The sequence below is a fragment of the Pan paniscus genome, chromosome 8 (genome assembly GCF_029289425.2).
Source record: "Pan paniscus chromosome 8, NHGRI_mPanPan1-v2.0_pri, whole genome shotgun sequence".
In the NCBI taxonomy this organism is placed as follows: domain Eukaryota; kingdom Metazoa; phylum Chordata; class Mammalia; order Primates; family Hominidae; genus Pan; species Pan paniscus.
This window is the reverse complement of record NC_073257.2, coordinates 104,191,169-104,215,389: the sequence shown is the minus strand read 5'-3', so window position 1 is coordinate 104,215,389 and position 24,221 is coordinate 104,191,169. Positions and strand designations below refer to the sequence as shown.

General features: G+C 38.4%; 1 protein-coding gene across 14 annotated transcripts in view; it reads left to right on the top strand.

Moving 5' to 3' along the window:
• The window catches only part of CPEB3 (cytoplasmic polyadenylation element binding protein 3), a 244,676-nt gene that overhangs the window by 114,310 nt on the left and 106,145 nt on the right, over positions 1-24,221 (top strand). For 7 of the 14 annotated variants that reach the window (XM_034931096.3, XM_034931098.2, XM_034931099.2 and 4 more), the window contains exon 5: positions 19,895-19,918. The exons of the other annotated variants lie outside the window; for them this stretch is intronic. In XM_034931096.3, the coding sequence (XP_034786987.1) occupies positions 19,895-19,918 (24 nt within the window). The remainder of the gene's footprint in view (positions 1-19,894; positions 19,919-24,221) is intronic. 14 annotated transcript variants of the gene reach the window in all.

Below are 24,221 nucleotides of genomic sequence, written 5' to 3'. Positions count from 1 at the left end.
CTTTTTTGCTATGTGAAATTTGTGCTTCCTAGGTCTCTATGGAAAGCTGCCAATCATTATGTTTCCCAAAAAATCTTCCATCCTTTTTTTACTTTCTTGACTTCACCAAAACCTGTCTCCTAAAGATATGGCCTCAGTTCTCCTGACTTTATGGGAAAGATAGATGTCATAATATACATTCTTCTCAGTACTACTTTCCAGCTTTGAATTGGCCAAGTTCCCGTTTTTTGGTGTTCCTAGTGCATGCCCTCCAGTTATACCTTCCTCCAAGAATCACCATTGCTGACATCATCTAGAAGACAGAAAATGAAGCTTAGAAGAGAAAGATAGGATACCACTATGGAAGACAAATAAGAGTTACCAGTAAACCTTCAGACATTTAGGGTGTGGAAAAATTGGCGAGGTTTGTGTAAACCAAAGAGTCTACTGATTTTTCATGTTCAAGACCATGAATCTATTAATAGTAAGAATTGGCAGGCCAGCCTTTATGGAGGAACCCAAGAGGCACATTCCAAATTTTGGCCTTTCTCAAAATATTAGGTCCTCAAGTATTACAGAATATAGAAGGGGAGGTAGGGGGAAGAAACTCCAATCCATCAGTAAGACCTGCCACTTGTCCAATATTTCCAAAATAAAGTTAGTTCTGAGGCAATATACCCCTTCTACTTAATCAGGTAATATATTTTTTCCTAACTGTTTAATAATTCTGCCCATTTTATTTTAATCTTCCTTACTTTTAAACAAAAACACTCGACGTTTGCATAATGTATTTTAATTTTTCCCATTGGAGAAGGAGGCTGCTAAGAGTTCTTCTAGCTACATATGTGGTAGTAGTTCTACCATCCGTATTTTTCTAATACTAATAGTAGCTTGTGTTTCCTTTTTCTTTTTCTTTTTTACATTCTAGGTCAGGGATGTCCAACCTTGTGGCTTCCCTGGGCCACATTGGAAGAATAATTGTCCTGGGCCACAAATAAAATACACTAACACTAATGATAGCTGGTGAGCTTAAAAAAAAAATCTCATAATGTTTTAAGAAAGTTTACAAATTTGTTTGGGCCGCATTCAAAGCCGTCTTGGGCCACATGTGGCTTGCGGGATGCAGGTTCGACAAGTTTGTTCTAGGTGTAGAGTTGGTTTAGCATTCGTGGTCTTGTGTAGGATTGATGCCTAACTTGGTGACTTTTCCTCTATTATGCTGATCCTTAGAAAAGGATACTGGTGCCTCCATGATTCATCACATAAACCAAATTTATGTTCAAATTAATGTTCAAAATCAGCATGCCTGGTCTTTACTCCATTTGACTGGTCAGTTCCTCTTTTTCCAAGTAGAAAATGGGCTTGGGAAAACAGATAAATATCGGAAAGTTGCTTGATAGGTACAAAAGCAGAAACTGGGAATAGTGTTTCTTAAGGAATAGTATCATTCAGTTCTAGGAAGATGTCTTTGAAGCAGGCTGGAAGGCATGTGAAACTTGAAGATGCAGCAATGAATTAGCAAAGCCAAAGGCATCATCTGGAGTTAGGTAGATCCCATTCCCTCTTTACAAGCTATATGGCCTTGAGGCCACATTCTTAACTCCTCTTTGCCTCAATTTCTTCACCTGTAAAATGGAGAGAGCAATCAGTAAAGTGGTTATATATATATTTTTATAAAGCTTAGCATAGTGCCTGATTTGTAGATAATGCTCATATGAGCTGCTATTGTGAATGTTTGCAACAGGCTTATTATTACCTTTAAAGATCTTTCTTTCTTTACGTATTAGTTTCAAAAATATAAGTTTATCTCACATTGGTTACATTTAGGTGGATGCTTTCCTGATAGAATTTAAGACAGCACACCTGTAAGTCATTTGGTTACATTTATTTACTTATTTGGAGACAGAATCTCACTCTGTTGCCTAGGCTGGAGTACAGTGGTGTAATCTCGGCTCATTGCAACCTCTGCCTCTTGGGCTCAAGCGATTCTCCTGAATCTGCCTCCCGAGTAGCTGGGACTACAGGCACACGCCACTATGCCTGGCTAATTTTTTGTATTTTTAGTAGAGATGGGGTTTTGCCATGTTGCCCAGGCTGGTCTCGAACTCCTGAGCTCAGGCAATCTGTCTGCCACGGCCTCTCAAAGTGCTAGGATTATAGCTGTGAGCCACCACGCCCGGCCACGTTTAGATAGGTGCTTTCCTGATGGAATTGAAGACAGCACACCTGTAAGTCATCACATAAGCTAGCATAGCTGTATTGAGATGTGGTTCCATTTGTTTTTGTGTGAATCTTTTTCTCTGGATGAAATACTTTCTATTACTTGACTTTGGAACATGCAAACGTGCACTGTCTTTGGATCCTACTGGCCTTTCTCAGTTGTTAAATATCTTGTGATGTTGGCACTTTAAAAAGTGTCACACGCTGCTGTTTGGAATGTATTAATAAAATGATACAGCCACTTTGGAAAACAATTTGACAGTTTCTTGCAAAGTTAAACATACAACTATCATATGATGCAGGAGTTCTCCTGGGAATTTACCCAAGAGAAAAAATGAAAATGTATGTCCACACAAAGACATATGTGCGAATATTCAAAGCAGCATTGTGGATAAACAAATTGTGGTACATCCATACAATGGAATACTACTTGGCAAATAAATAGCAATGAACTATTAATACACGCAGCAACATAAATGACTGTCAAAATAATTATGCTAAGTTAAAAAGCTAACAAAAGAATACATACTAGATGATCCTGTTAATATAAAATTCTGGAAAATGTAAACTAATCTATTGTGACAAAATACCACAACTTCAAGAAAGGAATTTTTGTAGTAACATTGTCTTCTTTTTTCAGAGGACAAAATTGAGGGCTTAGATCTTGGAGAAGTCATGTGTAATGATGGCATCTAGTTGAGCAAGTTTCTGAATCTCCTTAAGCCTTTGCTTGAAAACCTGTAAATGGGCAGTTAGGATATTTACTCTACCTCATTGTTTTTGTGAGATTCAGATGAAGTAAGGCACACGTACAAATAGGGTATTATTACTGCTACATTTGGGAAGTAGGAAGCATAGTCTTACCCAGAGAAGATACTTCTAGAGAGTTAATTTTTCTTTTTTTGAAGATCATAGCTTTGTAATATAACAGAGATTCAATATTGTTTAAATTAAAAGTTTTCCTGCCATTCCTTTTCCAAGATCTTTGATGTAATTAGAGTCTGTTACAAGTTATAAGGAGATAAATTAGAATTTTGAAGTACCACTTCCCTTCTGACAAGGAAAGATGATTGTTTACCCTCACTCTTCCTTATCAAAGTTTGTAACTTTGCAAAATTGAAGATTCCTAGAATAAAACCTAAGTAGTTTGAAGACTTAAACTTTTGATATCTTTCTTCTTTTTCTGTATCTCATGAATTGATATATAAACATTTTGATATCTTAAGCCAAAAAAAGACACTCACCTCTTTAGAAGCTCTGAGGTCATTGATTGTTAAACAATGTATACATAGCTGATACACCAAGAAACTTGGAACTTTAGGTTATTCTGTTTTCTACATTTTCCTCTTATTAATGCCTTGAAAACATTTTAGAAGGTTTTGCTTATATTTCTATTTGAACTGAGGGCTGCCAGTGCATTTGTGGAATCAAAAGAGGCAATGTGAAAGGGCATTGACATGAACATTTGTGTTGGGCAAAGACCCCTGTGTGGCTGCAGAGCCTCCTCTTCCCCCTCCCTTTTATCCTCTGCTGGGAGTGAACTCCTTGGGGAGAGGCTCAGCTGAGAGGAAGTGGCAGAGAGGGAGCTGAGCACATGATGCCAGAATGGGAATAAAGCCAGCTTTGCTAGAATTCCAAATGGCATTTTCCAAAATTTGAAGAACACATTGTTGTTTCTGTTCACTGTGAGTGGATATAAGTAAATAATTTCTTGGTAGCATAAAAAAGTATAGTAAAGGAATTATCTTGAGATTCTCAGATTAAAGACATTTTGTCTGAGAATTTTTAACTTTTTGAAGACAAGATTCAGATTTTCTCTTTCTGTCTGAACAGGTTTCTATCTGAACAGGTTTAGAAATAAAACTAATATATGGTTGTGCTATGAATACATTGTAAAGGATGGCTAATTTAGAAATGAAAAAATTAGAAGAATAAGTAATGTTCCATGACTTCCAAGTACTCAAATTTCAAACCATTCTAGTTGGATGCTGCACATGAACATGGTAAGGGACCTAAGAGATTGTTTTGTTTTGACTTTCTCATTTTACAGACTGGAAAGCTGAGATTCAAAAGGCTGTAGGAATTGGCCAGGGTGATATGGAGCTAGGAGCAGAGCCTCTTGCCTCCTGGTTGAGGGTGGTACCTTTTGCTTTAGAAACTTAATTGTTAAGAGTAGTTACATTATTATTATTATTATTATTATTATTATTATTATTTACTACCTTAACACAAACATGCAAATTCGGTGTCTTTGGGAAAATAGTTTCTCTATTATTATTATTTGTCACCTTGTTTATGCTCTGAATGCTTAGTAAATTCTCTTTTCCTGAAAAATAGAATGGTAAACCTAGTTTACATGGCCTGATATTGAATATTGTCAATAAGTGAAGTCTGAAATGTTCTTGACTGACTTTATTGCATTTTGGAAGAAGTTCTTTGTATTTGTGAATGTGTCTAAAGTGACAGTATTGGGTAGTTCTAACCAAATAAGGAAGATGCAGAAAACTGAAAATTTACTTACTTTTCCCTGTGGACTTCCCTGTTTTCTCCACTTGTATAGGCAGTGGAAACTGGACTTCACATTTACAGCATTCACCCCACTTGTAATTAACTATTTAATGTTGGTGTTTTTATTTAATGTGTATGTTTCAAGAGGGCAGAGACTAGCTTTTATTCACAGTTGGTCCCTGGCTTGACGTATAATGCCTGGCCTGTTGAATACGCACTCAATATGGGTGATCAGAAGAGAGAGAAGGAGGACTGGGAAAACATCTCAGTGTGACTGTGAAAAGCACAGTCTAACAGTCTTAGAGAATATCCAGTCCACCTTAATTTCTTCCTAAAAGATGTGCTTTAATTCTTCCTTTTGAAAGATGGTTATAACACATATAGATCTAGCAATGAGCAGTTTACGAAGTGGTCTCACAGACCTCTGTGCTTTTGTAATGCTTACTATGGTTTTTCCAGAACATGGAAAAAAATCCACTTTTCTTGAGCACCAACTTTACCCCAGGACTATTCTCTTATCCAGACAAAACATGGCCATATGATAGAGTAGTGTGTGAAACTGAAATGCAGTTTTTTTCCCCCTTTCAACTTTTAGGTTCGGGGGGTACATATGCAGGTTTGTTACATGGGTAAATTGCATGTCAGCATGTTGCTAATGTCATACAGCCAGCAAATAGCTGTATAAAGTTTAGACACACAGATTATTCTGCCAACCAGTTCCTAATCCCGTGTGATTTTTACTCTTTTGGATTTTCCCAAAAGGTCACTTGGGTTTCATTTAACTCCTTTATAACTATTAAATAAATGATACTTTATTGATTGTGGAGAGTCAGTATACTTCCACACATGTTCAGTGTTACTTTCAGAACATAGTCTCCTTCAATAGCAGCAGGAATTTTAAATGCCTTCTTTTCTTCATTACCCTCCACACACATACACTTTTGTTATATGAATAAAGTTTTGTGTTTTTTTTGTTGTTGTTGTCTTGTTTTTTCAGCTGAATATAGTAGAAACAGTGCAGTTTGAGGTAGGGAGGCAGACAGATCTGAGTTTAAACCCCAAATCCATCACTTATTTGCCATGTGACCTTGTGGCAAGTTACCTGTGTCTTTTATTTTTTATTTTATTTTTAAAATTTTTTTGTAGAGACAGGGTCTTGTTATATTGCCTAGGCTGGTGTTGAACTCCTAGGCTCATAGGATCCTCCTGCCTTGGCCTCTCAAAGTGCTGTGATTACAAATGTGAGCTACTGCACCGAGCCTGTGTCTTTTATTTTAAATGGACACTTTAACCCCTCTTTACAAATGGTAAGGTTGTGTAGTGCTCCTAATACCATATCTGGCAAGAAATATACACCAAGGCTGGGTGCGGTGGCTCACGCCTGTACTTCCCAGCACTTTGGGAGGCTGAGGCGGGTGGATCACCTGAGGTCAGGAGTTCAAAACCAGCCTGGCCACCATGGTGAAACCCCATCTCTAGTAAAAATACAAAACTTAGTCAGGCATGGTGGTGCATTCCTGTAATCCCAGCTACTTGGGAGGCTGAGGCAGGAGAATCGCTTGAACCCAGGAGGAGGAGGTTGCAGTGAGCCGAGATCACACCACTGCAGTCCAGCCTGGGCAACAGAGTGAGACTCTCTCTGGGGAAAAAAAAGGAGTACATACCAAACAAATGTTAGTCTTTGTTTCTTCCCTATTCTACCCCCCTTCCTTTGTTTCCTTTTGGGTTCACACTAATTCTCAACTCTAGTTATACAATCAAAACAGGAGCCAAAATAGAAAACACCCATGCCTGAGAGACTGTAATTTCATTGGCGTAGGGTGAAATCTGGTTGGGGGTGGAGGGTGGGCAAGGGATACGGAAAGGACCAAAATTAGATGTGTGTCTATCTTTATTTGAGGATGAACGAATCAAGTAGTATCGGGACTATGCTGTGCATATCGTAGTGTTCTTTCTTTTCCCTCAAGACTTGGTCTGCTTTTATTGTTCCCTGAAGTTTTCCCAAGTCCAGATCAGAAGAGGAAGGTGTTTTTGAAGGATCAGGGCAGGGCTGATATGAATGAGCAGCTTCTCCATGCTACTGCAGCCCTTCCGAAATGTCCAGGTCAATTCCTTGTCATAACTTTCTTCTGTGAAGGAACTCTCCTTCCCACATGAGAGGAGCCTTGTTGATAGAGAGAAGACAACACTGACCAACGGGCCCAGCCTTTGGTTCAGCTTAGGCTCCTGAACACACCAGCACCCATTTTGTTTACTTTCTCTTCTTTCTGTATTATTCCTTATGTTATTTGGGAGTTCAGAAATGTAGAACTAGCAAGTATTGGCTGTCCTGAACAGTGTAGGAATTGAGTCTTTATATACAGTTGTAGAAATCTCATGAGATTTTTGGCATAGTGGTTCAAAGAAGATGGTTTGTTGAAAACAGATGCCAGATATTTGAGTGTATACCACTGTAGTAAGCAATTTCAGACCTGAATTGGACAGATTGATCAGTATAAAATACAAAATACTCTGTTATGTGATTACAATTCTTAGAACTTTCTTCTTTCTTTCTCTCTCTTCCTCCTTCCCACCCTTTCTTTCTTCCTCTCTCCCTCCCTCCCTTCCTTTCATTGTCCATCTTTCTCTTTTTTTCCTTCCTTCTTTTCTCTTTCTTTCATCAGTTATTGTTTCATTTAGCAATGTGCTACTGAAATAAAAGCAAGGTGGTTATTAATTATTCTTAGTGGAATGCTGTCAGGTCACGAGTATGAGGGTGCGTAAACAGCACCTGATGTAAGTGGGTGTGGATGCCCACTCTCTCCAGTAAGGTATAGCAGTATTATGTAGAGGAATTCTTTACCAAGGTTTGTTTCCAGAGATGTCTTGTCTGATATATACATTTTTAATTATCTTTTTCTGTTTTGATGAGGAATTTAGGAAATGAACTTGGAAATTCTAGAGTGATTACTTTGATAACATGTTATATATTGAGAAGTTGTATTAGTATCTTATATGTTAAATGTAATTTAGAAAGTAAATTAATACTAAGTATGTGGGGACACTGAAATGTGGTATAGCAAATCCTTGAGCTTGCATTTTGTACAAGACAGGAAGAAGAATAATAGAGGAAATGGACAATGTGGACTAGGGGTTTCCTAGGGAGTAGAAGAGACTAGATGTCAAGGCATGCAGGTATCAAGATTTTTATACTCTCTGAATAGGTGCTTACTTGTAATGATAATACTGGAAGAGTAGGTTGAATTGGGATTACTGGAATGTATGTGTCTGTTATATGGAATAGTGAGAATGAGGATCTGAAAGATGGTTGGGGCCAAATAATGAAGGGCTTTGGATGCTTCATGAGAAGCTTAGACAGACTAGTATTGTCTTAGTGGAAATTAGGTTTATCCAAAGGAGAATATTCAGGCTGATATGGAATATGGAAAATGATTTCTTACGAAGAATATTGAATTGACTAAAAAGAGTGAATAAAAAAGATAAAACCAAAAGGTGCTAAAGTAATGGCCCCCCAGTAAAAGTGGGATTAGGCTGGGGTCTGTGGGTAAGAACAACAGGAGAGTGTAAAAAAGAACTTTGTAACAATAAGAATGGTCCTACCATGGAGTATACAGATCTTTGGTTTTCTAGTTGTGTTCTATGGAATGCCAACATCCAAGAAGGTACTTTAAGTGCCACTGTGGGAGAAGGATACCCAACATTTGGGGCCATGGGTCCTTGCCATGCTTGAACTTGAACAGCCTTGCTTTAATACATTGTCTTTACTGGGGGAGAGAAGGCTCTGCTACTGTATCCACCCATTCTCACACTGCTATAAAGAACTGCTTGAGGTCAGGTGCAGTGGCTCACGCCTGTAATCCCAGCACTTTGGGAGGCCAAGGCGGGTGGATCACCTGAGGTCAGGAGCTCGAGACCAGCTTGGCCAACATGACGAAACCCTGTCTTTACTAAAAATACAAAAATTAGCTGGGCATGGTGGCAGGCATCTGTAATCCCAGCTACTTGGGAGGCCAAGACAGGAGAATCGCTTGAACCTGGGAGGTGGAGGTTGCAGTGAGCCGAGACTGCACCATTGCACTCTAGCCTGCGCAATAAGAGCAAAACTCCATCTCAAAAAACAACAACAACAACAACAAAAAAAAACAACAAAACCTGCTCAAGACTCAGTAATTTATAAAGGAAAGAGGTTTAGGCCAGGCACGGTAGCTCACGCCTGTGATCTCAGTACTTTGGGAGGCTGAGGGCAGGTGGATCACCTGAGGTGAGGAGTTTGAGACCAGCCTGACCAATATGATGAAACCCCATCTCTACTAAAAATACAAAAATTAGCTGGGTATAGTGGCATGCACCTGTAATCCCAGCTGTGTGGGAGGCTGAGACAAGAGAATCGCTTGAACCTGGGAGGCAGAGGTTGCAGTGAGCTGAGATCGCACCATTGCACTCCAGCCTGGGCAACAAGAGCAAAACTCCATCTCAAAAAAAAAAAAAAAAGGGCAAGAGGTTTAATTGACTCACAGCTCTGCATGGCTGAGGAGGCCTCAGGAAACTTACAATCATGGCAGAAGGGGAAGCAAACACATCCTTCTTCACATGACAGCAGGAGAGAGAAGTGCCAAGCAAAGAGGGGAAAGCTACTTATAAAACCATCAGATCTTGTGAGAACTCACTTCACTATCACGAGAACAGCAGCATGGGGGTAACCAATCCCATGATTCAATTACCTCTCACCGGGTTTCTCCTATGGCACATGGGGATTATGGGAACTACAATTCAAGATGAGATTTGGGTGGGGACATAGTCAAACCATATCAGCTATTTAGAAAGAAGTTTGAAAAAAACACACTAGAATAGGCTGAGAGACTTGAAGCAAGCCTCCTTATTCTTTTATCTCATACTTTTTATCTCATAATATCTTTATTAAGGTATTCTAGCAGAACCAGGTAAAAACACTTTTCTGTTAGCTCCAGAAATAAATCCTGTTTTGCTTAAGATACCTGTAGGTTTCTCTGTAAGATATTGAAAGCAGTGAAACAGAATGTTGCAAAAGTTCAGTTGGTGAGAATACAGGATATATTTTCTTATGTTCCTAATAACAACTAAATTTTCTGACCAATCCACAAAAGTACCTATAGGCATGTATCATTTTATTGTGCTTCACTGTATCATGCTTCATAGAATTATGTTTTTTATAAATTCCAAGTTTGTGGCAACAGTTGTGCTGTTTTTCTAACAGCATATGCTCACTTTTTTTCGGTATATCATGTTTTGTTAATTCTCACAATATTTTAACCTTTTTCGTTATTACTATATCTGTTATGGTGATTTGTGATCAGTGATCTTTAATGTTACTATTTTATTTTATTTTTTTTTTTTTGAGACAGAGTCTCACTCTGTCTGCCCAGGCTGGAGTGCAGTGGTGCAGTCTCAGCTTACTGCAACCTCTGCCTCCCGGGTTTAAGCAATTCTCATGTCTCAGTCTCCCGAGTAGCTGGGACTACAGGTGTGCGCCACCACGCCTGGCTAATTTTTGTATTTTTTAGTAGAGACAGTGTTTCACTATGTTGGCCAGGCTGGTCTCAAACTCCTGACCTCAGGTGATTCACCTGCTTCGGCTCCCCAAAGTGCTGGGATTACAGGCCTGAGCCACTGTGCCCACCTTGATGTAACTATTGTAATAGTTTTGGGATGCCATGAACTGCACTTGTAGGAGATACAAACTTAATTGATAAATGTTGTGTTCTGTCTGTGCCACCAGCTGGCCATTCTACTGTTTCTCTCCCTCTCCTCGGGCCTTCCCATTTTCTGAGACACAACATTGAAATTAGGCCAATTAATAACCCTAAAATGGCCTCAAAGTGTTCAAGTGAAAGAAAGAGTTGCACACCTCTCACTTTTAATCAAAAACTAGAAATGATTAAGCTTAATGAAGAAGGCATGTTGAAAGCTGAGACAGGCTAAAAGCTAGGCCTCTTGTGCTAGTTAGCCAAGTTGTGAATGCAAATGGAAAGGTTCTTGAAGGAAATTAAAAGTGTTATTCCAATGAACACACTAATGGTAAGAAAGCGAAATAGTCTTATTGTTGCTGTGGAGAAAGTTTTAGTGGCCTGAGTAAAAGAACAAACCAGCCACAACATTCCCTTATGCCAAAGCCTAGTCCAGAGCAAGGCCCTAACTCTTTTGCATTCTGTTAAGGCTAAGAGAGGTTAAGAAGCTGCAGAAAAAAGCTAGAAGCTGGCAAACGTTGGTTCCTGAGGTTTAAGGGAAAAAGCCGTCTCCATAACATAAAAGTGCAAGGTGAAGCAACAAGTACTGATGGAGAACTACAGCAAGTTACTTACCCAGATTTAGTTAAGATAGTTGGTGAAGGTGACTACCCTAAACAGCAGATTTTCAGTGTAGGTGAAACAGCCATCTATTGGAAGAAGATGCCATCTAGGACTTTCATAACGAGAGAGGAGAAGTCAGTGCCTGGCTTCAAAGGATAGGCTGACTCTCCTGTTAGGGGCTAATACAGCTGGTGACTTTGAGTTTAAGCCAATGCTTATTGACCATTGTAAAAATCCTAAGGGCCTTAAGAATTATACTAAATCTACTTTGCCTGTTCTCCACAAATAGAACAACAAAGCCTGTATGACAGCACATCTGTTTAACAGCATGATTTACTGAATATTTTAAAACCACTGTTGAGACCTGCTGCTCAGAAGAAAAATACTTCTTTCAAAATATTACTGTTCATTGACAGTGCACTTGATGGAGATGAACCGGACAGTAATGTTGTTTTCATGACTGCTAATACGTCATCCATTCTACAGCCCGTGGATCAAGGTATAATTTATACTTCCAAGCCATCTTGTTGAAGAAATACATTTTGTAGGCCAGGTGTGGTGGCTCATGCCTGTAATCCCAGCACTTTGGGAGGCCGAGGAGGGTGGATCACCGAGGAGTTTGAGACCAGCCTGGTCAACATGGTGAAACCTCATCTCTACTAAAAATACAAGAATTAGCCGTGCATGGTGGTGCACGCCTGTAATCCCAGCTACTTGGGAGGCTGAGGCAGGAGAATCACTTGAACCCGGGAGACGGAAGTGGCAGTGAGCCGAGATCATGCCACTGCACTCTAGCCTGGGTGACAGAGTGAAACTCTGTCTCAAAAAAAAAAAAAAAAAAAGAAAAAGAAATACATTTTGTAAGGCAATACTTGCCATAGATTGTGCTTCCTCTGATGAACCTAGGCAAAGTTGAAAACCTTCTAGAAAGGATTCTTTATTTTAGATGCCATTTAGAACTTTTGTGATTCATTGGAGGAGGTCAAAATATCAACATTGACAGGAATTTGAAGAAGTCAGTTCCATTCCTCATGGACAACTTTGAGGGGTTCAAAACGTCAGTAGAGAAAGTCACTGCAGATACAGTGTAAATAGCAAGAGAACTAGAAGTGGAGTCTAAAGATGTGACCAAATTGTTATAATCTCATGATGAAACCTGATGGATGAAAAATTGCTTCTTATGTACAAGCAAAGAAAGTGGTTTCTTAAGGTAGAGTCTACTTGATGAAGATGCTGTGAACATTGTTGAAATGACAGCAAAGTATTTAGAATATTACATACATTTAGTTGATAAAGCTGTTGCAGGGTTTGAAAGGATCGAATCCAGTTTTGAAAGATATCCTACTATGGGTAAAATGCTCTTAAACATTGCATGCTACAGAGAAATATTTTGTGAAAAGAAGAGTCAATCGATGTGGCAAACTTCACTGATCTCTTTTTTTTTAAGATATTGCCTCAGCCACCCCAACCTTCAGCAACCACCACTCTGATCAGTTAGCAACAATCCACATGGAGGGAAGACCTTCCACCAGCCAAAAAAAAAAAAAAAGAAGAAAAAAGTGACAACTTGCTGAATGCACAGATGATCGTTGAGATTTTTAGCAATAAAGTATTGTTTTTTATTTTATTTTTAATTTTTTCGAGATAGGGTCCTGCTGTGTCACCCAGGCTGGAGTGCAGTGGCATGATCATGGCTCACTGTAGCACTCAGCTCCTGGCCTCAAACAGTCCTTCCACCTCAGCCTCTTAAGTAGCTGGGGCTACAGGTATGAGCCACTGTGCTAGGCAACAATAAAGTATTTTTTAAATTAAGTTATATATATTGTTTTTTAAGACATAATGCTACTGTGCACTTAATAGACTACAGTATAATATAAACATAACTTGTATGTGCTAGGAAATAAAAAAAATTGTGTGACTTGCTTTACTGTGATATTTGCTGTATTACAGTGGTTTGGAACCATAAGGCTGTAATATCTCTGAAGTATCCCTGTATTTTAATTCATAATCTAACAGTTCTAAGTGTAATAATTAGTGGAAAACAATAATGTTGTGTTAGTAATAATGAAATAAAATTTAAAAAAGAAAATTGGGGTGAGAAGTTTATTTTCTTAAATTTTGGATTGTGCTGCTGAAAAACAGGATAATGGAGGCTGTGAAAATTCTGAAGAGAATTTCTGGGTACTTTCAAGGTCTTTATAGATTTGAAATACTGATTCTTCAAACTTAGTGCTTAAGAGTAAGGGTTTTTCAAATGTTTACCAGCTGGTGAATGGATAAATTGTAGTTTGTCCATACTATGAAATACTACTCAGCAATAAAAAGAAACAAAATACTTATACATGTAACAACATGAATTAATCTCAAAAACATGCTAAGTGAAGGAAGTCAAACATATTGGTTTCATTAATATGAAATCATAGAAAAGGCAAACAAAACTATGGCGAGAAGGGAGATTAATGCTTTCCAGGAACCATGAGTTAGGGGAGGGGATCAACTGCAAAAGCACACAAAGAAATTTTCAAAGGTGTTGAACTGTCATATCTTGATTAGAATGGTGGTGGTTATATGTGTATATATAATTATCAAAATTAATCAGATCGTATAAAGTGGATAAATTTTATTGACTGTAAATAATACCTTGAGTTAAAGTACGTGCTTTAGAGCCAGACTAAACCTGGATTCAGTCCCAGCTCTGCTGCTTAGTAGCTGTATAACTTTGGGCCAGTCATCTTCTCTGGACCTTGGTTTGCCCATCTGGAAATGTGTATAATGATAGCTGCCTTGGGGATTAGAAGACGTACAAGTACTTAGCATATGCCTGGAACATGATAAATTATCAGTAGGTTATTATTTTACTTTATGATCGTCATTCTCCTTTATAAAATATCCCAGTAATGCTAGTATTTTGCTTATCAGTCATTAGTATTACTTTTTAGGTTTGCAAATACAATGGAAAGAAGATTTTTCTGAGAAGAATGTGTAAGAGTAAAAGAGAAGGGAAGGAAGGAGTTTTAAGACATCCAAATGCTTAATGTATACAAAACAAAAACAAAAATAAAAACAAATACTTAATGTGAATGTAGCAGATGAATATATATCCTTCCCCTTCAAGCATCTTTTTTACCTGCTACTTTCATATTGTTCATGGAGAAATTGATCTTTTCAATTATAACTTGCCTAGTTTGAGAAATGCTATCAAACATCAAACATTGGGTTAAAAGTATCTTATCTGCCATTATAAGTCAAAGATTATAGGAGGAGCATTTAAAGACAAACCCCAGCACTCCTGCTGTTTAAGAATTTATAGTCTAATGAGGGAAAGGGGGACATTTTGATTCAAACTTTAAGGTCTTAACCCATCTTAAGTGAAATTTTTTCTATGACTAATACTCCAAGGGAAGCTGAAAGGGAACATTAGATGTTTGAATAATTTTATGATGCCTACTGAAATGGTGATTCAAAAAATAAGTTGCAAGGTGTTTCTTAAAAACTGATTTTATCACAAGGAAAGTAATTTTTTTTTTCGCTCTTGTTGCCCAGGCTGGGGTGCAATGGCTCAATCTTGGCTCACTGCAACCTCTGCCTCCCGGGTTCAAGCGATTCTCCTGCCTCAGCCTCCCGAGTAGCTGGGATTACAGGCATGTGCCACCATGCCCGGCTAATTTTGTATTTTTAGTAGAGACAAGGTTTCACCGTGTTGCCCAGTCTGGTCTCGAACTCCTGACCTCAGGTGATCCACCCGCCTTGGCCTCCCAGAGTGCTGGGATTACCGGTGTGAGCCACTGTGCCTTGCGGAGCACAGGGGATTTTTAAGGCAGTGAAACTATTCTATATGATACTGTAACGGTGGATACATGTTACACATTCATCAAAACCCATGGAATGTACACCAAGAGTGAACCCTAATGTAAACTGTAGACTTTGGATGATTATGATGTGTCAGAATAGGTTCATCAGTTTTTACAAATATACTATGGTGGGGGATGTTGATAATTGGGGAAGCTATGCAAGTGTGGGGCTAGGGGGCGTACACGAAATCTCTGGGTCTTTCTTTTTTGCTGTGAACCTAAAAAGGCTCTAAAAATATAAAGTCTCTAAAAAACAAACAGCAGAGCATAACATGCCCTTCCCTTGGGGAGTCACATGTATAAGAATGCAACCATTAAAACTTAGTGCAGGCCAAGTCATAAGGAATAACAGATGATCTATTTTAGTGTTGCCTCATGTGCCCAGCAAAGTACCATGCCATTAACATGAGAGTGCTGTTGACAGTGTACTTGTCACTGACCATACAAATCCACTTTTGGAATAATTCTTGTATTTCCCCCTGTAAAATACATGTACCATTTAATTTTTATTCTGATGGATTGGAAATAAGTATTTTTTTCAATTTTTAATTATTCAGGTTTATGATTTAAAAGCTACAAAAATATTAGTACTGTGGATTTTCTGCATTATTTTTATAACCAATGAACTAATCTAAAATATTTGTAATGTTTCATTTTTAACTATTCAAATACAAACAGTACACAAATCATAGATACATAATATATGTATCTATGATTTAATAAATATATTGCTCAATGTAGTATCACAAATTGAGCTCACCCATGTAACTAGTACCTGGATCAAGACCAAAACATTACTAATACCCCAGACTAAACCCTTAGGCTCCTCTCTGGTTACTATCGCTAGCCAAGGGTAATACTACTCTGATTTCTAAAAATTAGAGGTAATTCGTATGGGCTCTAAATTGCTTAATATATATGAAACAGTAAAAAAATTCTCTCTCTTAAAAAAAAAGAATTCTATCTCTAAGGCTGGTAATAGTTGATAATTGAGAATTAAAGTTCTTAGAGGGAGTAGATAGACCTTTGAAAGAATATTGTATCTTGTTATATCTGGTATAAATCCATCTTAGCATAGATAGGATATTAGAAAGATGAAATAAGTCACATTACTCCCTTTTTAAAAATTTGGAGTCAGCCGGGCACAGTGGCTCATGCCTGTAATCCCAGCACTTTGGGAGGCCACAGCAGGTGGATCACAAGGTCAGGAGTTCGAGCCCAGCCTGGCCAATATGATGAAACCCCATCTCTATTGAAAATACAAAAATTAGCCGGTGTGGTGGTGCACGCCTGTAGTCCTAGTTACTCAGGAGGCTGAGACAGAAGAATTGCTTGTACCGGGAGGTGGAGGTTGTAGTGAACCAAGATCATGCCACTGCACTCCAGCCTGGGCGATACATGTGAAGTATTTTGAACTGTTCCCGGCACATAGGAAGCACTCATTAGCTGCTATGATAATCACTATAACAGGACCAAGGTAGTACATAATAAATTCCACAATGAATGATAAAAACAAATCTAAGCCACTGGGCACGGTGGCTCATGCCTGTAATTCCAATACTTTGGGAGGCCAACGCGGGTGGATCACCTGAGGTCAGGAGTTCGAGACCAGCCTGGCCAACATGGTGAAATTGTGTCTCTACTAAAAATACAAAAAATTAGCTGGGCAAGGTGGCAGGCACCTGTAATCCCAGCTAGTCAAGGGGCTGAGGCAGGAGAATCGGTTGAATCCAGGAGGCAGAGGTTGCAGTGAGCCGAGATCATGTCATTGCACTCCAGCCTGGGCAACAAGGGCGAAACTCTGTCTCAAAAAAAAGCCAAACCAAAACAAAATGAAACAAAAAAAAATCTAAGCATCTCAGATAGATCACTACTTGATATTGGCTACCTATCCCATATGCCATCCTGTCTCTCTGATATCAGAGTTCCCAACCATCATGAACCAATTTACAGTCCCAGCACTTTGGGAGGCCAAGGTGGGCAGATCCCTTGAAGTCCAGGAGACCAGCTTGGGTGACATGGTGAAACCCTGTCTCTACAAAAGATACAGAAATTATCTGGGTGTGGTGATCCCAGCTGCTCAGGAGGCTGAGGTGGGAGAATCGCTTGAGCCCATGAGGCAGAGGTTGCGGTGAGCAGAGATCTTGCCACTGCACTCCAGCTTTTGTGCCAGAGTGAGACCCCGTCTCAAAAAAACAAACCAACAAAACTCCCAGGTAGGTCTTTTGTAACTCTTCCTCTGTCCCCAATTCAACATGCTGCCCTCCACCCCTAAGCCTGTCTAGATCTATTAACTTCATCTATATTACTTGGATGTTTAGTGGTTGAAGACTTGTGTGAACAACATTCTTGTTTATCCTTTATGGGTGTTAATGTCCAATGAGTCATTTGTACCTTAGTATTGCAATCAGATTTGTTTTCATTGGGTATCTGGCCAGAAATCAGATATAAGGGGAAAAAAATGAGTTTGTTGTTTGGGAGAGAAATAAGTAATTTTAAAATGTGGAGTATTTCCTTTCTCAATAAAGATTTTTCATTGGGTTGTCAGGCAGCATAACATCATTGGGGATGGGAAGAAGGGACAAAGAGACAAGTGATAGGATGTCAAAATTTATTTCATCTTTTTTGAAGTGTTATATTAATCCATCCATATAATTATGGATGAAGCAAATTTGGGGGAGGGATCAAGGTAGGAAGCTACCTACCATTTATTATACTTTTTGTAACAAGAGGAATTCAAGGTTCCAAATAATAAACAGTATAAAAGTCCCTTAAATTGTTTTTGGAATGCATCCCCTTTCGTAAATTATGTAAACAGTAATAGCTGTGTAAATTCAGAAGAGATTTTTTTTCAGCTGGGCGCGGTGGCTCACCCCTGTAATCCCAGCACTTTGGGAGGCCGAGGTGGGGATCACTTGAGGTCAGGAATTCGAGACCAGCCTGGCCAACATGGCAAAACTCCATCTCTACTAAAAATACAAAAATTAGCCAGGCGTGGTGACCAGCACCTGTAATTCTAGTTACTTGGGAGGCTGACGCAGGAGAATCACTTGAACCTGGGAGGTGGAGGTTGCAATGAGCTGAGATCGTGCCACTGCACTCCAGCCTGGGTGACAGAGTGAACGAGACTCCATCTCAGAAAAAAAAAAAAAAGATTTTTTTCATTGAGGGTTGTAGTACAGGAGGAATCAGGGAAAAAAATAGAGCTTGAGCTGGATAATCCTTTCTAATATTTGAGTAGTGGGGAAAGTGAAGAAGTTAAAGGTGTGGAGTGAGGGCAAGTCTGATGCCTGAGGAAAAGTGGAAAGTAGTAGAAAATGAGATTGGCCTAGTGGTATTTCAACTATCCGGCTGAAAAGTCTGAATTATTTTCCTATGGAATAAATAGTTTTTTTGTTTGTTTTTTGTTTTTTTTTGAGACGGAGTCTCGCTCTGTCACCCAGGCTGGAGTGCAGTGGCATGATCTCGGTTCACTGCAACCTCCACCTCCTGGGTTCAAGCAATTCTCCTGCCTCAGTTTCCTGAGCTGGGACTACAGGTGCCCACCATCACGCCTGGCTAATTTTTGTATTTTTAGTAGAGATGGGGTTTCACCATGTTGGCCAGGATGGTCTCAAACTCCTGACCTCAGATGATCTGCCCACCTTGGCCTCCCAAAGTGCTGGGATTACAAACGTGAGCCACTGCACCCAGTCAGAAATAGTTTTCTTTAATGCTTAATATAATACACCATAAATGTAACTCCAAATTATCTTCCTTTTTCAGTATAAGCTAGTTGTGTGACATTTCACAGTTTTGTTTATTTTTTTACTTATTTATTTTGAGACAGAGTCTTGCTCCGTCGCCCAGGCTGGAGTGCAGTGGCGTGATCTCAGCTCACTGCAACCTCTACCTCCAAGGTTGAAGCAATTCTTCTGTCTCAGCCTTTCAAAGTGCTGGGATTACAGGTGTGAGCCACCGTGCCCGGCCAATTTTTTGTATTTTTAATAGAGATGAGGTTTCACCATGTTGGCCAGGCTGGTCTCAAACTCCTGACCTCAAATGATCCTCCTGCCCTGGCCTCCCAAAGTGCTGGGGTTACAGGTGTGAGCCACCACACCCAGCCTGTTACACTTTTAAGAAATGGATTAAGCTCTAAATCATTTTTTAAAATAGAACCTGAGGTTTCAAATTTGAGAAACTTTCCACTCTGAAAATCATTCTGCTTGACAGGATCTTTTAGTGATACATGATACCACAGTCTAGCTCTATTAAACAATGTAACAATACATTCTATAGGGCTGGAGTTTTAAAGAGGAAGAAAACCTTTAAAGCACTGTATTATTAAGCATGGCCTGAGGTGGACCCAGTGCCTTAGTCTCATTTTACTTTTGCAGTTCATTTTATAGATCAAAAAGATATTACATTCCCCCATCTGTAATACTGAGTGGAAAGTAAATGGAGAGAGTAAGAGAAGCTTTACTGAAAATTGTGCAGAAACACATTCTGTAAAGTAACAGCTAGTTGTATATAAAATTTCTATACATTTTTCAGGGGAATCTATGAAGAGAGAGAGTGTGTGTGTGTTTGGGGGCAATGTGTGTATAGTAAGAAATTCAGAGTGACCACCGCATGGTACAGTTTTTAGTTATTTAGAATGAATAATTTTTTCTTATCTGGTGGTAAGATAAAGTACAAATGAAGATTTATAAATCAGTTTTTAAAGTACTCTATGTCTGATATAGATAATAGGCTCCAATATAAACCCTCATAAGACTTCTGAAACATCCATTGTATCTGTTCCAGTGGCTGCCACATCCAGTTAAATTTCTTTTTAAGATTGTGATTTAGCCTGTACTTCATAAAGGTTTTTAAAAAATATATAGTGTTTGCAGTCAAGTTGAACAGTATCTCTCATCAATTGAATAGTTCCAAGAATACATAGAAAAGCTTTATGTGAATTTTTTTTTCATTTCTAAATTCACCATTTTGATACAAATACCCATGGTTTTCTTCTATGTTTACATGCAGCCAGGAGCTATGGGCGGAGACGAGGTAAATTTTTTTTTTTTAAATGAGATCTTTTGCTTGCCAAATTGTGAGTAAATATGAGTGTGTTTATGTGTGTGTGTATTTATACCTGTGTGTGTGTAAAACAATAATTATCATATGGTGTGATGTTCTATCTTAATTATTTTAGCAAAATAATTTATCACTTTCATTAAAATTATTTTTTTGTTGTTGGTAATTTGTTCTTTTAATTATAAAAAAGATATAGCAAAGACTATTTCTCCTTAAAGTTTTTTGTTATATGGTTTATTGTGAATAAACATGAGGAAATAAAGGCCAAACATATATATTTTTCTGCCCTGTATTCATTGTGTTCTTTTCATACAACTTAGAAGGCAGAACTTGGGTTTTGGAGGGCAATTCTTCATCTTATTAGGTTGGCTGGTGATTTTTTTCTGTTATATTCAGAGTCAGATTTACCCCGGAAGTAAATGAAGCTTAAGTTTCAGAGCCTCTCACTTGCTTGGACCCCTTCCAAAGTCTACGTAATTTTTGTGTTCTTTTCCTTAAAGAGGGTCCCCAAAATAGGCTTTAGTCCCCATAAAACCTGCATTCTCTCCTGGTCACACCCAAACAAAATAATACAACTTTCATTTGTGTAATGCTGTAACTGTTCTAAAGCATTTCCCATATCTGTAGTTTTTTCAAATAATTTTACGAAGTAGCTAGGAGAAGCCAGATGTAGTAGAAAGCATATGGGACTTAGGGTCAGACACGTAGGTTGTAATCACTGACTTATCATTTAGATTTGGTATGCTCATCTGTAAATTATGAGGTAATAAAACCAGTCTTGTCCTACTTCAGAGTATTAGTAAAGTTCTAGTTAAAAAAACAGGGAAGTGAAAAGCTATCCATGTAAATTAAAAGTATTCCACAAATATAAGTTACTTTGGTGCTCATTTGCAGAAGCTGAAGGAGGAGTCGTAATTTACTTGCTGTGTGACCAAGTTAAAGCCAGAGTCAAGATCACAATCTGTGTCTTTTGGCTCTTTATTTGCTAATGTTTACCATTCATCAGGCTGTCTCTGACTTTGTAGTTGAGTCATGAAGAGAAGATAATGATGCTAAATTCATAGTATTTTATTATGTTTTTAAAAATATTAAAAATATTTTCTGCCTATGCTTACCCAAACAATACTTTTATCATTTATTTCACAGCAAATATTTGTTGAATGAGTGACTACTGGCAGAAGCTAATATATATGTACAGTGGATCATACAGTCCTTTTGCTTTTCATCATCATCATGTGTAAAAACGTTTGTGTAAATGATTATTTTCTATCCTTGGAAATAAATATCATTAAATTTTATTGCCTTATTTTTAAATTTAAAAAAGTTAAAGCCTAGAAATAATGTTATTAAGACATATTTTGTACCATACTTGTTTCATGTTGCTAGAAAAATGATCACTGTCAGGAAAGAAAAGGAAATGGACTGTTTTATGTAGAAAATAGACACCATCTGGAGAATAGACAGCAGGGCCTGGCTTTTCCTCTTCTCACGTACTAATCAGTCACCAGATCTTGTCAAGATTTTCCCTCTAGTTTTCTCAGGCCTTGTCCTTCTCATTTCTGCTATTTTTATTTCTCCTGTTCCATTTCTACAACTTCATCTTTCTGAAACACCGCTTTGTGTCATCCCCATTCTCAATTCAGGGTCCCCATGATCTGGCTTCTGCCTCTTTCACCAACATCATTATCTTCATTTTTCCCACTTCATCTTCCCCTGACCAATCTATTTGCTTTCCCACTCTCTGGCCATATAGGTCACCCTTCCTCTCATCTATGTATCTAAGGACTATCCTTATTTTACTAGTTCAAACCTTACCCTTTCCAGGAAGCCTTCCCCAGTGGCCTTGCAGACAGTGTTTTCCTCTGATTCTGCTGTCTTGCATTCTTCCTGCCTTTTCTGTATGCCGTGATTCTTCATCTGGGATAAGTTCTTTGAGGATAGTTGTCTCTAGTGCCTAACACTGGGCCCTACGTAGCGTTAGCCCTTATTAAGTGCTTATTGATAAGGATTATTTTGAAATAACACCCTACATTTATGCAGAGCAGTTTGCCATCATATTTTTAAAAATTATCTTATTTTTATAAATAATAGCATATTAATACTATACATCAAGAATATAAAGTCGCCTATAGTTTCTAAGCTTCTGAAAAAAATACTCATCCTTTTTTCATTTTACTTTCTCCATATCTGTTTGTGAGGTTGATTTTATTGTTCTCAAAAGTCACGATCTTCTTTGTATGAGGTGCTACACTAAATATTTCCTAGAATGACTTGGTGCCTGCTCTTGGTCTGCAGTTTGATAGGTGTAAATGAAGAAGAGAATGATGAGAGAGAGAGGAAGAGAGACAGAGAGAAGTGCAAATGCTAAAAGACTGAATGTTGCCTTTCTGTAATGAAAAAAGAACGGACAGAAAATGTTTTGTCCATGTTTTCAATAAGTCTTTCATTTCCAAAGCTGAAAAAGAAGTCATCTTCCTTAAATGTAATGATATAACCATATGGGATGAAGCATGTCTAGATCGCATATCTAGAACACTTATTCTCTGAGATGTATTCATTTGAGCCAACTCTGCATAGTATACTTCTGATGAATTGGCAGACTTCCTCATGCTTATTTTTTCATGTGAACAGGGATTAAATTAATGTTTGATCCCTTTCCTCTAATTAACATTTAGACTTGCCCAAAAAGAATAAAAATTAAGCTTGCTGATGTATGTTACTTCCCTCTACCTATGATTAAGGATAGAACTGGAGCTATAACTTATTTTCTATGTGTTACATAAACATGTTGGTAAACTTTTTTCTTTTTTTGAGACAGAGTCTCACTTTGTCGCCCAGGCTGGAGTACAGTGGCATAATCTTGGCTCACTGCAACCTCTGCCTCACGGGTTCAAGTGATTCTCCTGCCTCAGCCTCCCAAATAGCTGGGACTACAAGCATGCACCGCCATACCCGGCTAATTTTTGTATTTTTAGTAGACATGGGGTTTCACCATATTGGCTAGGCTGGTCCTGAACTCCTGGCCTCAAGCCATCTGCCCATCTCCCAACATGCTGGGATTACAGGCATGAGCCACCACATCTGGCCATGTTGGTAAATTTTCTAGGAACAGAAATAAAGGGAATGTAATATATGTGAAAGTTTTTAGTTCTGTCAGCAAGAATTTGGCCAGTGGACTTTTACACCTCTCCTGATAAGTGTGGAAAAGTTTCCTGGGATGAGTAGAATTTCAGGACCTATTTGGATAATGGAATAGGAATGGGAAGCAAGACATTCTAGTATGTGTTTCTCCTTAGAAGAAGGCTTAAAGATGAGATTGCCATGACCAGAGGCTTGGAGTACATATCTCTGAGTGTATGCTGTGGGACCAGCTGGAGAGGAGAAGCTGGTAGTAGGACGATCTATGCTGCCTTAATGAATGTTTTTGAAACAGGCGGTGAAACTCCTGGACACAGATATTGTCAGGCTTTAGAAAGAGGGTTTTATGATAAAGTAATGAAAGCAGGGGATAACTTGAACATCAGCTCAAGGCTTGGATGAGGACATTGAAGGTAGACTCTTAGCAAACCAAGTGCTTCTAGTAATGTAGTTGAAGCAGTAATAATGAGAAATGAGAAGAATGACGTGAAAGAATAAGATTTGAAAATAAATATCAATTACATATAGTTTAAAAATACCCAATTATATTTCCCATTTATATCTATTTTGAATTTGTTCCAGTAGACAAACCTTGATTTCATTTGTGGAATAAGAATCACACCAAAGAATCTTACCATTTTTCTTTGGGAGTGTTCTGCCTTTGATAAGCTTTAATATGTGTCCTCCTATACAACTGCAACCCCTGTTAGAAACTAGTCTACCAGGTGGTGTCATTTAAGACTTTTGCCTACACATTTAATATATGCTGTGCTTTTCATTTCACATGAAAATGAGTTTTTATGCTCTCCATGAAACTATTGTCCATAAGTAGACATGTTGGCTATGCCAGTATTTTTGATGTTTAGCAGAATTTCTTAGTTATAGAGCAGTAAGGAGAATATGAAAAGTCCTTTTAACAATGCAAATGAGAAAATACAACTAGTCTACCAGGTAGTGTCATTTTGGATTTTTGCCTACACATTTAATATATATTGTGCTTTTCATTTACATGAGTATGAGTTTTTATGGTCTCTGTGAAACTCTTGTCCATAAGTAGACATGTTGGCTATGCCAATATTTTTGTTTTTGTTTTTTGCTTTTTGAGATGGAGTCTCACTCCATCGCCCAGGCTTGAGTG